The sequence below is a fragment of the Gigantopelta aegis genome, chromosome 9 (assembly GCF_016097555.1).
Source record: "Gigantopelta aegis isolate Gae_Host chromosome 9, Gae_host_genome, whole genome shotgun sequence".
NCBI classification, from domain to species: Eukaryota; Metazoa; Mollusca; class Gastropoda; order Neomphalida; family Peltospiridae; genus Gigantopelta; species Gigantopelta aegis.
Genome location: NC_054707.1, coordinates 58932276 through 58945582, shown reverse-complemented (window position 1 = coordinate 58945582; position 13307 = coordinate 58932276). Strand labels below are relative to the sequence as shown.

Sequence of the window (13307 nt, the reverse complement as noted above, 5' to 3'; positions counted from 1 at the left end):
ACATCGGTACAGCTAATTTCCGATTATAATCGATCATTTTCCAACTTATTTTCGTGTTTATATCCAATTAATGTTCAAGCACGCTGTCCTGGGCACATACACACACACACACACACACACACACACACGCACACCTCAGCTATCTGGGCTATCTGTTAGTTGATACGCGGTCGGTCTAGGATCGAACCCCGTCGGTGGACCCATTAGGCTATTTCTCGTTCCAGCCAGTGCTCCACAACTGGTGTAACAAAATATTAAAATGTATTACTGACCCCCCATAATGTGGCCATTCCGCACTGTTTGAGTGGTCAGGCAACCTCCTATGTCCAACGGTTCTGGAGATATAGTCACGGCGGATGGTAGTACTTCGCGCAAAAAGGGCGTGGCGATGGGTCTTAGGATCGATTGCCATTTATATACAACCATCTCTGCTCCACGACTGGTATACCAAAGGTAGTGATCACCAGTATGTTTTGTCCTGTCTATATGTGAAAGTGTACATATGTACAATATACCTCGATGCGTTTCGGTAATTAGTATATATATATATATATATATATATATATATATATATATACATCTCTCTCTCTCTCTCTCTCTCTCTCTCTCTCTCTCTCTCTCTCTCTCTCTCTCTCTCTCTCTCTCTCTCTCTCTCTCTCTCAGTTTCTCTCTGTCTCCCTCTTTTATCTCAATCAATGGTCGAAATATGTTAAGACACCATTGTTAAACAAATGTTCCTCTCCTTTCTCCTTCACTTTATACCCCAAATATGTTCGATGAGCGGTAGATCTAATAATAGTATGGTCTGACATTGTCTGATAAGATGATTTCTGTATCTTATAATTTAATTTATTTATTTTGTGCTTATATTCAATTAAAACTTTAAGTTTGCTATGTTCAGGAGCGGATCCAGAATTTTTTTGTAAGTGTGTGTGTGTGGGGGGGGGGGGGGAGGAGACAAACTGTGAGGCTAGGTAAGGTTCTGGCCAGACAAAATAATTGATATCATAAGCAAATCTAGTTGCCAGTATAACTGTGCATGACCACAAGAACCGAAGAACTGCGATACCCTAAATCTATCCTTTCTCCACCCCCCATCCCCCACCCTTTGTTTTCGTCTTACTACATATAAAACTGAAGAAAAAATGTGCCTATGCCCCTTAGTATAGCGTGCAGATTTGGTAATTTTGTTGAGAGTAGCCTATACAATAGCAGTTGGTTTTCCAACAGTAAATACTATTTATACAAAACCACAAAATAATCCTATGTTAAAACCCAAATATCTAGCTTAAAGTATGCTGAGGTGTCGTTAACCAAGCATTCCTTTCCCTTGTGTTTTACTCCGTGCATGGATGGAACAGCTGCCATTGGCCGACGACTGTTAGGCTATATGGACAGAAACCACGTGGGTGATACACGGCGTGCATGGTCTTATTCAAAACACAGTGGAGGTGGAATATTGTAAATTGTGTACTTTTTGTTTGAGGGCGCTTTATGCACTCGGCCAAATATATCATGAAGAATATGTCAGTCACATCACAAAACATTCAAAATAAAATAAAATATAATTTACCATTTCCTTATCACATTCCAGATTTTCTGCCAGATTCATTTTAAATTTATATGCATTAAAATGTTTTTATATATAATTATGCTACGTGATGTCATTTCATTGTGACGTTATGTATGCAACGACATGCTATCAACTCTACCGACATGGGGACCAACCCGACAGTTGTGTTGTATTTTCTCCGATTCCCGATTCCATTGCAAACAACTAATATAATTTAGAAAGGTGCACGAAAAATCGTCTAGACACATTTAATGTACTTAGACGGCAAAACGATATTTTCATTGGTTACTTGGTTGCGTCGTCCAGACGTAGATGACCATTGTCAAGTGTTGTTTACGTCACACGATATTCGTTATGTATCGATAATAGTGTGATGGCAATCATATTTGTTTGTGGTTATTACGATTGTTATTGTATTGAACAATGCTTGTCAATACGTGTACAACTTTTAGTCCGCGCGAAATAACATGATTGTTGATGACGTTGTTTTCACGCGCGATAGGAACCGATGATCGGGCACCCCGAAGCCAGAATATCCATGTAGGTAGTAAAGCCTCGAGGATGAAACTCGACCCGCACCCGAGTAGGCCCTTACCCGACACTAACACTAGATAGATGATAACGAGACTAAAGAATAAAGTAAAATAGCATTATGCATTTTAATTCCAGACTCTGGTGCGTAGTGCGTGGTTGTGTAAACAACAGTTTATATAGAAATCAATTGAAAAAAGTTTGTTTTATTTAACGACGCCACTAGAGCACATTGATTTTTAATCTTATCATCGGCTATTGGACGTCAAACATATGGTCATTCTGACACTGTTTTTAGAGGAAACCCGCTGTCGCCACATAGGCTACTCTTCTTTACGACAGGCAGCAAGGGATCTTTTATTTGCGCTTCCCACAGGCAGGATAGCACAAACCATGGCCTTTGTTGAACCAGTTATGGATCACTGGTCGGTGCAAGTGGTTTACACCTACCCATTGAGCCTTGCGGAGCACTCACTCAGGGTTTGGAGTCGGTATCTGGATTAAAAATCCCATGCCTCGACTGGGATCCGAACCCAGTACCTACCAGCCTGTAGACCGATGGCCTGCCACGACGCCACCGAGGCCGGTAGAAATCAATTGAAGTGCTTTATCTTAACGTAATGCGTGTTGCGTAATACGTTAATTCCCGAACATTTTAGTTGAATCGAGAATAGCACTTAGACTAACACATGAGAGTCGGGTCTTTGAGTTAGGAGGCCCGTGTGTGTGTGTGTGTGTGTGTGATCCTGTGTAGGAGGAAAATGTACGGTGTTTTTTTGTCTAACAGTGGTCACACCGAGGATTCTTCTTTAAAATAAATGAGCGTGTTAAATGTGTATGGCCGATACTAAATAAATAATTTGTCTAGTTTATAATAAAAAAATATAAAACACGAAATAAAGCTTTAAAGAGACAGAAATATTCGGTATAGGCCGATGCCAAAAGGACACAAGACCACTTCATCCTTCCCGCACCGCTTGTAGGAGGACTGCCACTCACAGGACTGGCTAGACAGAATGAAGCTTGTTCGCGAGCGCATCGTTCCAATCACTTTGCCAACTCGAAAGGACATATTGGTTAATATAATATTTAAAATCACTGTAGGGTACACCAACACTGGCATGAGGAAAATTCAAAGCAGACTTGGCAGTAGAATCTGCCTTTACATTACCATTAATGCTAACATGGCCGAGTACCCAACAAAATATAACATCTTTATTGGCAGTAGATGAAAAGACACACTTTCGTATCATCATCCCAACAAAGGGATGCTCCAGCTCCATATACTGTAATGCCTGGAGATAAGAAAGTGAGTAAGAAAACAAGAAAGTGAGTAAAAACAATACATTTGGAAAGAAGGAAATGTTTTATTTAACAATGCATTCAACACATTTTATTTACGGTTATATGGCGTCGGACATATGGTTAACAACCATACAGATATTGAGAGAGGAAACCCGCTGTTGCCACTTCATGAGCTACTCTTTTAGATTAGCAGCAAGGGATCTTTTATATGCACCATCCCACAGACAGGATAACACATACCACAGCTTTTGATACACCAGTCATGGCTGGAGCGAGAAATAATATATTTGAATGCACATGCATCCATACTTTTTTCCAAGGCTTTAATGTCTTGTAAAGTAAATATGCATGCCGAATCGGGCAATCTTGTGGAAATTATTATCTGATGGATCCCGTAATCCGTGTAAACAGGAATGTAATCACAGTATCTGTCCTGGATTTCCATGAAATGTTGTTTATAAATAACTGCATCTGTGCCATCTTTCTTCAGATGCACAAGATCGAATACAATTTTGGATGGTTTGATACACAAAGGTGGCAAAACAAAATATGAAGCAACAAATGTTGGGCCCTAATTTCGATAACGAGTTGTAGATTAAACAAAATAAAAAATTATGTTGTGATATTTGTCTAATGTTTGAATATGTGTGTTTGTGGAGGTGGATTATTGAAGTTGATCCTTACATTTTGTTGTGGGGGTCATGGGACCTAAGTAACACCCTTTGGATCCACCAATAAGGTTTCTGTTGTTTTAAAAGTGTACAAAACATGAAAACGCCTGCCTTTTTATGTACAGTTTCATACATTGAAATAAATCAAGAACAACACACATGGATCAGTTGTTTTATTCAACAATTATCAATATTTAAAAGTAAAAACAGTGATATGACTGAATAAGATAATTTGTGTGTCTGTGAAGGGCTTTTGTAATAAAAATACTAGGAATTGTAACCTTAATACCAGGCTCGTATCTTGTAGCAACCTTTTCATGGGTTACCAGTCACTAGATTAAATTCAATGCCTACGGTTTGTGCATATGGTGATAATTGTCAATGGTACCCAAGATCAAACAGAACCAGTCGTATTTCAGTAATATAAGAAAAAATTAAACAGCTGCCAATTTAAATACCAATTGTCTACTGTTACTATATTAAAAACTAATTATACATTTTGGACATATACAAAACATATACACTGTGTGTATGTGTTTGGAGTTCGTGTGTGTGTGTGTGTGTGTGTGTTTGTATGTATGCACATATGTGTGTCTTTGAAAGAATATTCGCGCAAAGCCTTTGGACTGGTATGTATATTCAACGATATATAATGCACATTATTGTTTAATATCAACAAGTATATTATTATAGTTAATTAATAAAACGGTTAAATGTGATGGCTATTATACATAACGGGTGCAGCCATTTTGTTCCATTCCAGTGAATACACCCTTTGGCGAGCTGGTGGTTACGTAATACTTAACGTTTAATGTCAGAAATGAGTCTTAGAACTTGAGAAACAATTGTACCTGGTTTTTGCGGGATGATAAAATAGGCATGCAATGTTCTGTAATAATATACATCCCAGTAAGCCAGCCATAAGTATATATTATTTTTCAATACAAAATAAACCACCATTGTCAAAGTGGCTTAACTTCCAAGTCAAAATAATTGTACCACGTTTTGTCCATGCATTAACCTACATACTAAAATGATCCACGGAGTGTTTTCTTAGTTAAATGGTTTATTTTGTTAGTGGCTTCTACCTGTGATTCCTGATTAGCAGGTGTATTTTTGATAGGTAACCAGACAAACCAATTAAATACCGCTGTCTAGACACAAAAGTACATACCGGTATTGTGTAATAACCTATCGCCCCTAAAATAGTAATGGACATGTTTTATTACTGTAAATAGTTCTGTAAAACTATTGTTAAGTAGACTTTCCCATGTAAAATCACAGAACTGACCAATTACGTAGCCCCAAAGAAAAGAAAATTATCATTTGGGTGGGTTGTCGTTTTTGCTCTAACGTAGCATACCAATAGGCCTAATAGTGTACATTTTCCCTCTGGATTATTTAACAAAGAAAAATACTATAACCCCATTTCGTTCCATTAATGCAACTTGAAATATATTTAGTTAAATAGTTTATTATATTATCACATCATTTATGTTGTTTTACAAGTCAGGTTGATCAAAGAGAAGCGCCTTGTCATAAATTACTGCTTTTGTTTACACTGTGCATACAGGATTTAGTCGGAGCTGACGTCATTTCGCCCCAAGCTAGAGTGCTGGATGCCTTGAAAACAAAAGAAAATGGCTGACCCCAGTTAGCAGGAATAATCACGTTTCTTTATTAACTCTACAATTATGTGTTTTTTATTTGTTAAAGTGTCAATATGTACCAAAAATTTCAAAAAATTATGTACAAGCATAAAATGTGTATTAAAAGTGTATAAAACATTCACATAATTTTTTTTTTCAGTTGACAATTATACAACACATACAACCAGATCTTAGAAACAATAAATATGAAGGGAACAGATATATAAAACATAGCGAGTAAAGATCATGCCATTAAATCTAATGAAAATTCAATGAAATTTCTATTAAGGTGACAATGACATTCCAATAAAACAAATCACTCTTAGGTGGTGTGTCATTCATAAAACACATTAACCAGGTGTCATAATATTTAAAAAAAGAGAGAGAGAAAAAAGTACCGAGTACCTGGATAGTATATGATTTTGAGGTGGGATGGGTGCGAAATAACACAGACGACAATGGGCCGAATGAAGAAGCCTGTTTTTCTTAAATGCAGGTGTTTAAGCCTTGTACATGTATGCAGCTACATGCAGATAAGACTAAAACAGGCTTTGTCAATTTGACCCTATGAGTTTAGTTAACATTAGTCTAATATTTCAAAATATTAAGAAGCCGGAAGTCATTTTTACCTAGTGTTAGACCATCGATCCTCTATCGATTTTCACTGCTCTGGGGATGAGTCGGTGGGAGAAACAATACAAATAAAAAACAACAACACGTTATCTACAGCAACGTTTTTTTTTATCTCCCTTCCTTTTAAAACCCCCCCACAAAAACCCCACACACATTCGGAGTTGATTATAAATTTGGCACTGCTTATGTAGCAGATTGAGAATGGGTATTTAATTTTAATAAACTAATTAAGAAAATGAGGATGTGATTCACACAACATCTCCGGCCATTGCAAATAAAATTTCAAATTGAAATTTTATTTAACAATAAACATAGAAATTAAATTGAAAAACAAATCAAAGCAAAACCTAGGTATATGTCTGTAACTACAGGTACAGTAATGAGATAAAAGTATAAGCGTGACAATGGACAGACATAGTATACACTACAGTTAACTAAAATAGCTTGTAAGAAGTATTGTATATGGTAAACTTTCATTCCTTTCAATAAATCATGAGATACTTGTAATTTTTTTTTTAAACATCCACACATCCATAGCTTATAGGTCATGAGTCTATTTAGCAACAAAAACAATGACATATGAATATCCACACAAGTCTTGGATTCCAAGGAATTCATTAATAACCAATACAAGATAAACACAAGCCTATCAAACATTTGTCTTATAATGTCATCTGTATGTGCACCACTCTAGCTTTCAAAAATTCTCAAATTACCTATCAAGTAATAGGATATAACTATAAAAGAGTTTACATACACATGTAAAAAAAAACCCCAAACAAACAAGAAACTGTATGCAACTATTTAAAAATTACAAATAGTAATTTCAGTTAACTGGAACCAATATATATATACAGTTGGGTTACTGAGATGATAGAAATACATTTACTTATACTTAATACATATCAAGTACTTTATGCTACTCTAAAATATAGGGGGAGACTTTGTCAACAAAGCATTCTTTGCTTTTTGATTCAATGAATTACTTTTCACCCATATTGCATTTTGAGCAGGCTCACCAACTACCTGTACTAAATACATCACACCAGTTGGGGTATGCTTTTGACTAAGCACTTTTCTGATCTTGTGATATCCACTATTTTCAGAGTCGCATGCACTAAACAAAATATCAGGGTCCACATAGTCTGGGTCACGGTATCGTGCTGGTTTCTTACTTATTCTTTTAGGACGACTCACTTCTGGTTTCGGTACTACTCTATTACCTACAATACTTTGCTCAACAGTATCGGTTTGGGTTTGAACATCACATTTGACTACTTTCTCAGCCTTTTTGGTAATATCACCACTGGTAGTGGTTACTGTATCCAGAAAATAGGGTAACGGATTCGGTGCTCTCACATAGGCCATCTTCAACCTATCTTTATGTACACTTTGATTCAAAGTTCGTCTTGTGCTAGGATCCAATACATTAACTAGATGGGAACTTTTAATCTCCTGAACCACATATGGTCCCCCATAACGATTTTGCAGTTTCTTTTCAACACCAGTTGGTTCTTCCAACATATAGACATAATCTCCAACATTTATACATAGAGGGTTTACAGACTCATTGGCTCCGTCTACCATTACTTGTTTTGCTTTTGTCACATTTTCCAGCACGTTTCCTGATACAGTCTATATTTTGATAATGACTTTTGATATATCCATGTACATTATTAGGCAAGGTTTCAAACTTCATACTTGAATTTACATCTATGAGAGGAAATTGTGGTCTACAACCATAAACAATCTCAAAAGGTGAATAACCAGTACTCGAGTTCAATGAAGAGTTCATCGAGAAAACTACAGCGCCAACCACAGCATCCCAATTTCGCTTATTGTCATCAATATACGGCGTCAGTCTTTCCGCTAATGTTCTATGAGATCACTCAACAGCACCCAAACAGTGATGAACATAACTAGGTGTGAATTGCTGTGCCACATGTAACAATCTGCACACTTCTCGAGTGATTTTTGCTACAAATTCAGAACCTTGATCGCTGACGAGTTTGACAAACTCCAAACATTGTAAACAGTTCAAGCAAAGCAACTGACACAGTCGGGGCATCTTTGTTTGCCAAAGGTTTAACATACAGATACTTACTAAACATATCAACAGCTGTAAATATAGTAAGTATTTCCAAGATTACTAGCTGGTAAGGGTCCATACAAATCAATTTCCACAACACTTGAAAAGGAGCGGATGGGGTTGATTTGGTATGTAACTTGGTAACTTTATGCTTCTGGCATTGTTCACAAGACTTTATGTAGTCACTCACTTTTTGGGATGAATGTTCAAAGTAATACAAATCTCTAATTCTGTCCAAAGTGTCTCTAATGCCGGCATGACCTCCCATTGGTGAATCATGATATAATTGCAAAAGTTCTTTGATTAAAACTTCTGGAATAGCCAATTGATATTGGGATAAACACTTTGTTCTTTTTCTTTTCGGTACAAAACTATGGAAAAGGAGTCCTTCAACAACAATAAAGTCGGACGCCTGCAGAATCAACTTTCTGGAAGCCTTTTGTGAATCAGGAAGCCACTTATTTTCTAAATATTGAATATATTTGCTCAAAGTATAATCTTTTCTTTGGAGTTCACGCATTGTGTTCATATCAAAATCACCATTTTTAAATAAATCAATACTCTGCAGTTGGTGAGCAATTGTGTCCTCTACACTAAGGTAAGTATCCGATTCCTCGACACTTGTATGTACCAAATCCAAATCGACAGCAACATTTCCACCACAAGATAAGTGTTCAGATGAGACTGTAGTAGCACCATAATCCGACAGAGTCTTATGGGGCAGTTGTGAATCCTCACCCATACTAGAACTTAGAGGTCTTGCTGAGTTATCCCGCCTTTTACGCTTAGTCTTTTTAACACGCTTAAGACGTTTTCTCTGGCACTTCGTCAGTGTCTCCATCATACTCAGGTTGGTTTTTTCTAAGAGAAGTGCCAGCATTAAAGTCTTGTTGACAGTCAATATGACAACAATTTACTTCAAGGTCGGTGACAGGGATAAGTTTCGATGAAAACAAAACTTCACCCTCCTCTGTTACTATTTGACACGGTTTCTCTAAAACATAGGGAAAGTATGGATCATCTTCATCCGGACTATCTTCTAATACATATGGGGGTTGACACCGAGAAAAAGCATCGGGCACAATCATTTCTGTACACGCTTTATATTTAATTACAAAATCAAATTGCTGTAGGATTGCCATCCACCTTTCATAGATCGCACCTTTAATTTTCTTCTGAAATAAAGGACGTAACGCTTGATGATCACATTCTACAGTAAAATGTGTTCCTCGAAGATATCCTGCACAATCCAAAATACTGTTAACAACACCAAGCAGTTCCAGTTTTGTAGGTCCATAAGACTGCTGATAGCTAGCTAATGATTTGGAACCAAACCGTATAATTCTGGTGCGTAACCGTTCTTTAGTTCCAACTGGAAATTCACATTCAGGATACACTTGATACAACACATACCCAATCCCACGGCTGGAAGTGTCTACTGCTAGAGTGAAAGGCAAGTTATACCTCGGAAAAGCCAAAGCTTCACATTCAGATAAATGTCTTTTTAGAGTTTCAAAAGCCTTATCATGTTCCATATTCCAAATAAAAGGTGTGTTCTTTCTTAACAAGGCATTCAACACAGATGCAAATGAACTAAAATTAGGAATGAATTTCTTGAACCAATTCATTAATCCCATAAAGCGCCTCAATTCACCAATATTTCGAGGTACTGGATATGTTCTCACAGCTTGAACTCTATCAGGAGGCAGTCGAATACCATCTCTGGAGATCTCGTGACCTAGAAAAATACATTTTTTGTTGAGCAAAAGAACACTTTTTAGGACCCAACTCCCAATTTGCACTTTTAAACCGATCAAACACAGTCTGCAAGTCTATCAGATGCTGTTCAAATGTTTCAGAAAATATCACAACATTATCAATATAACACAATACTGATCGAAACGGCAAACCTTTCAACACTTTATCCATTAACAATTGAAATGAACTTGGCAATGTCTTCAAACCCATCGGCAACCTCAAAAAATTTATGTCCCAAAACAAGTAATGAAGGCAGTATATTTCGAGGAATCGTCAGAAATGGACATTTGGAAGAGTCCTGAGCTCATGTCGAGAGAGGAAATGTAATTTGGACATGTTTCATTGAAAGAATCTGTTAATTCTTGCAAATCCGGAATGTGGTATTTAAAATCCTGAGTTTGAGAATTTAAAAACTGGAAATCACAACAAAATCGATATGATGCCAAATTGAATTCCTTGGTGTTTGGCTGAAGATTTTTCTTTTTGTTACGTTTTTCCACAAGAACAATAGGACTACTTATTGGAATGTCTTCTTTCTCGCTAACAGGAACAATAATACCCTGTCTCACAAGTTCTTCCAGCTGATGTCGTAACACTTCACGCTTATGAGGAGGAAGACGGTACGGACGTTGATACTTTGACTGTGCATCTGGCTTTAAATGAATATGATGTTCTACTAAATTAGTGTGACCTAAATTAGGATTCTCCTTGGTCAAAAATAATTGTTTATTGGCATACAAACATTGTTTCATACGAAGAGTTTGCTCAGGAGATAAATTACACTCATCTCCAGAAAAGTCAAAATTGTCACAAAACGTTTCAAAATCTTTCTGGTTTACGTTGAAACATTCACTTACAGATACACCCAATTCCTGCACTTTAGTACCTGTTTTCACCTGAACATGAGCACACACATTGGTTTGGTTTACCGGATAAGCATGAACAACATCATTTTCCCCTAGCTTATTAAACTTGGCCAACATCATACTTCTAGGAAGAGTAATCGGCTCACCAGTGGGATTACATACTTTAACAGGCACTTTACTATCATGACCAATAGTAACGAGGGTTTTTGCAATTACAATATTACTAATGCTGTGCAGCCTAGTATTTGGCATACAGACGCCCTGCAATCCAGGGTACAGTTTAGAACTAACATTAGCCCATATCACCATTTCTGTATTGGCTGGTATAGTAACCTTCTTACGAATTCGGACCCCTGACTGCTGAACTTGAAACTTACAATCCCGAAAATCTAATGAGATTCCCTTCTTAACTAAAAAGGTAGTACCCAAGATTAAAGGATGACTTGTATCCGTCATCACATAAACAGTTATACCATGTTTCCCATTTGGAGTTTGTAATTTAAGCTGAGCCAATCCAAGAACAGGGACCTCAACATTATTTGCAACTGTAATTTTACATGAAGTATCTGGTATATATCTACAACAGTCACTGGGTAATGATCTGTAAAAGTGTTCTGAGACCAAATTAATTGCACTACCAGAATCTAATAAAGCTGCTACTTTAACTGATCCAATTGATACTGGCATGTAAATAAACCCATGATTGACAGGTGTAGTCTCATAATCATATTCTGTGTAACTGTCCTCCAAATGAGAAACATCAGCACTATCATCATTAGAACAAACACATTTATGCATAAAACAAAAACATTGTGGACACTTTAGAATATTGTCAAAATTGCAAGCATCACAATCAATGTCCCCAAAAAACTGTGCTTGACTTTTTAATTCTTCCTGAGGGTCTGTCCGTTTTCCGAGTGATCAGCCAGATTTACCGGCTGCAGTAATTTGCAACTATCAGCTGTGTGTCCATTTTGATGGCAAATCTGACATCTAATGTCTGGCCTTGCCCTACCTCTTGGTGAAAGATTACAATTTCGGCGCGTATGTCCCGCTCCCCTACAGCCATAACAATTGAAGTCTGAACCTTCAAAATTAGAATCCTGCCGACTCTGTGACGACGACTGCTTCTTTAAGCACAATGCACTAACAGTCTTTTCTAATGAACGTACTTTATCGCGAAGTTCTTCAACTTCTCTATGATTGGCTGATTCCATGTCTCCAGCTTGGCCTGAATTGGTCTCCTGAATACAGTGTTTTGTCAAATTCACTCTCAGTGTAGGCACGTGAACTCTATAGCCATAAGCTCCCCCCATTTTCGCTGATACCATGGCATCTAAATGGGATTTATGCGATCCTGCACGAACAAAGAAGGCAAGTTGCTCCGGCAAGCCCTCAATAAATTTGACTAAGATGTCCATCTGTGACTTTCGCAAACGCGTGGCTTTATCAATTAAACTACTGTGGAACTCTTCAATAGGTTGTCCCGGGGCTAGCTTGGAATTCTGAAAATATTCTGCTTCAGCCCACAATGCTGGATTACATTGTGAGTCAATGTCAATATATTTTTCATGAAAAGCATCTTTCACAGAGTTCCACAACTCTCTTTGTCTCACAGGCAAAGACAAAAACCATGTTAATGCAGGTCCTCTTTCACTATCATCAGAAGCAATCTTATTCAATGTAGCATAGGACATGAACTCTCTGAACTCAGTCCATGAAATTTATTAATATTTAATTTGACAGTCATTATACAATTATCATCAGAATCACTGTCACTGCTAGTTATAAATTCTTTTCTGCTAGAATTCTTTATTGGTGATGGTGATAGTGTTGAAATATGAATGTCCAAAATATCGATTGGATTCAGGAATGGTAACGAAATCACTGGATCATCCAAAAAGCTATTTAGTCCAAACTGTCCGGTAATACGGCTACCGTACAAATTGTCATTTTCCATAAAATCATCGTAATTCCCGTCAACATTTTGCCAAGTCGACATTAAAACACATATATCATACCGTTAAATGTTCATGAAATGTTATTAACATTGTGCATTATGGATTGAAGTTGAAATTATTATCGGCAAAAGTAGCGTGGTTTCGGAACTTTTGCCACAAGTTTTGCCGCCATTGTTTTTCAATTGGTAACATTCACAAAAACTCAAAAATGTTTCATTAAAATTGTCATTAAAGTTCAAACAAACGATTCTCCATGCCTTTATGCATCTCC

The 13307-nt window shown here is 37.1% G+C and overlaps 1 protein-coding gene and 1 long non-coding RNA gene across 2 annotated transcripts in view; both read right to left on the bottom strand.

Annotated features, from left to right (window-relative positions):
• The window catches only part of LOC121380457 (leucine-rich repeat flightless-interacting protein 1-like), a 38115-nt gene extending 36327 nt beyond the window's left edge, over positions 1 to 1788 (bottom strand). Inside the window, exon 1 of the mRNA XM_041509276.1 lies at positions 1574 to 1788. Within this exon, the coding sequence (XP_041365210.1) occupies positions 1574 to 1612 (39 nt within the window). The 5' untranslated portion in view covers positions 1613 to 1788. The remainder of the gene's footprint in view (positions 1 to 1573) is intronic.
• A 2450-nt stretch (positions 1789 to 4238) lies between these two features.
• On the bottom strand, positions 4239 to 5422 carry LOC121381184. Its single transcript, XR_005959061.1, has 2 exons — positions 4392 to 5422; positions 4239 to 4361 (listed from the first exon to the last, which is right to left on the bottom strand). It is a non-coding gene; the product is annotated as an uncharacterized LOC121381184 (long non-coding RNA).
• Positions 5423 to 13307: the final 7885 nt, after the last annotated feature.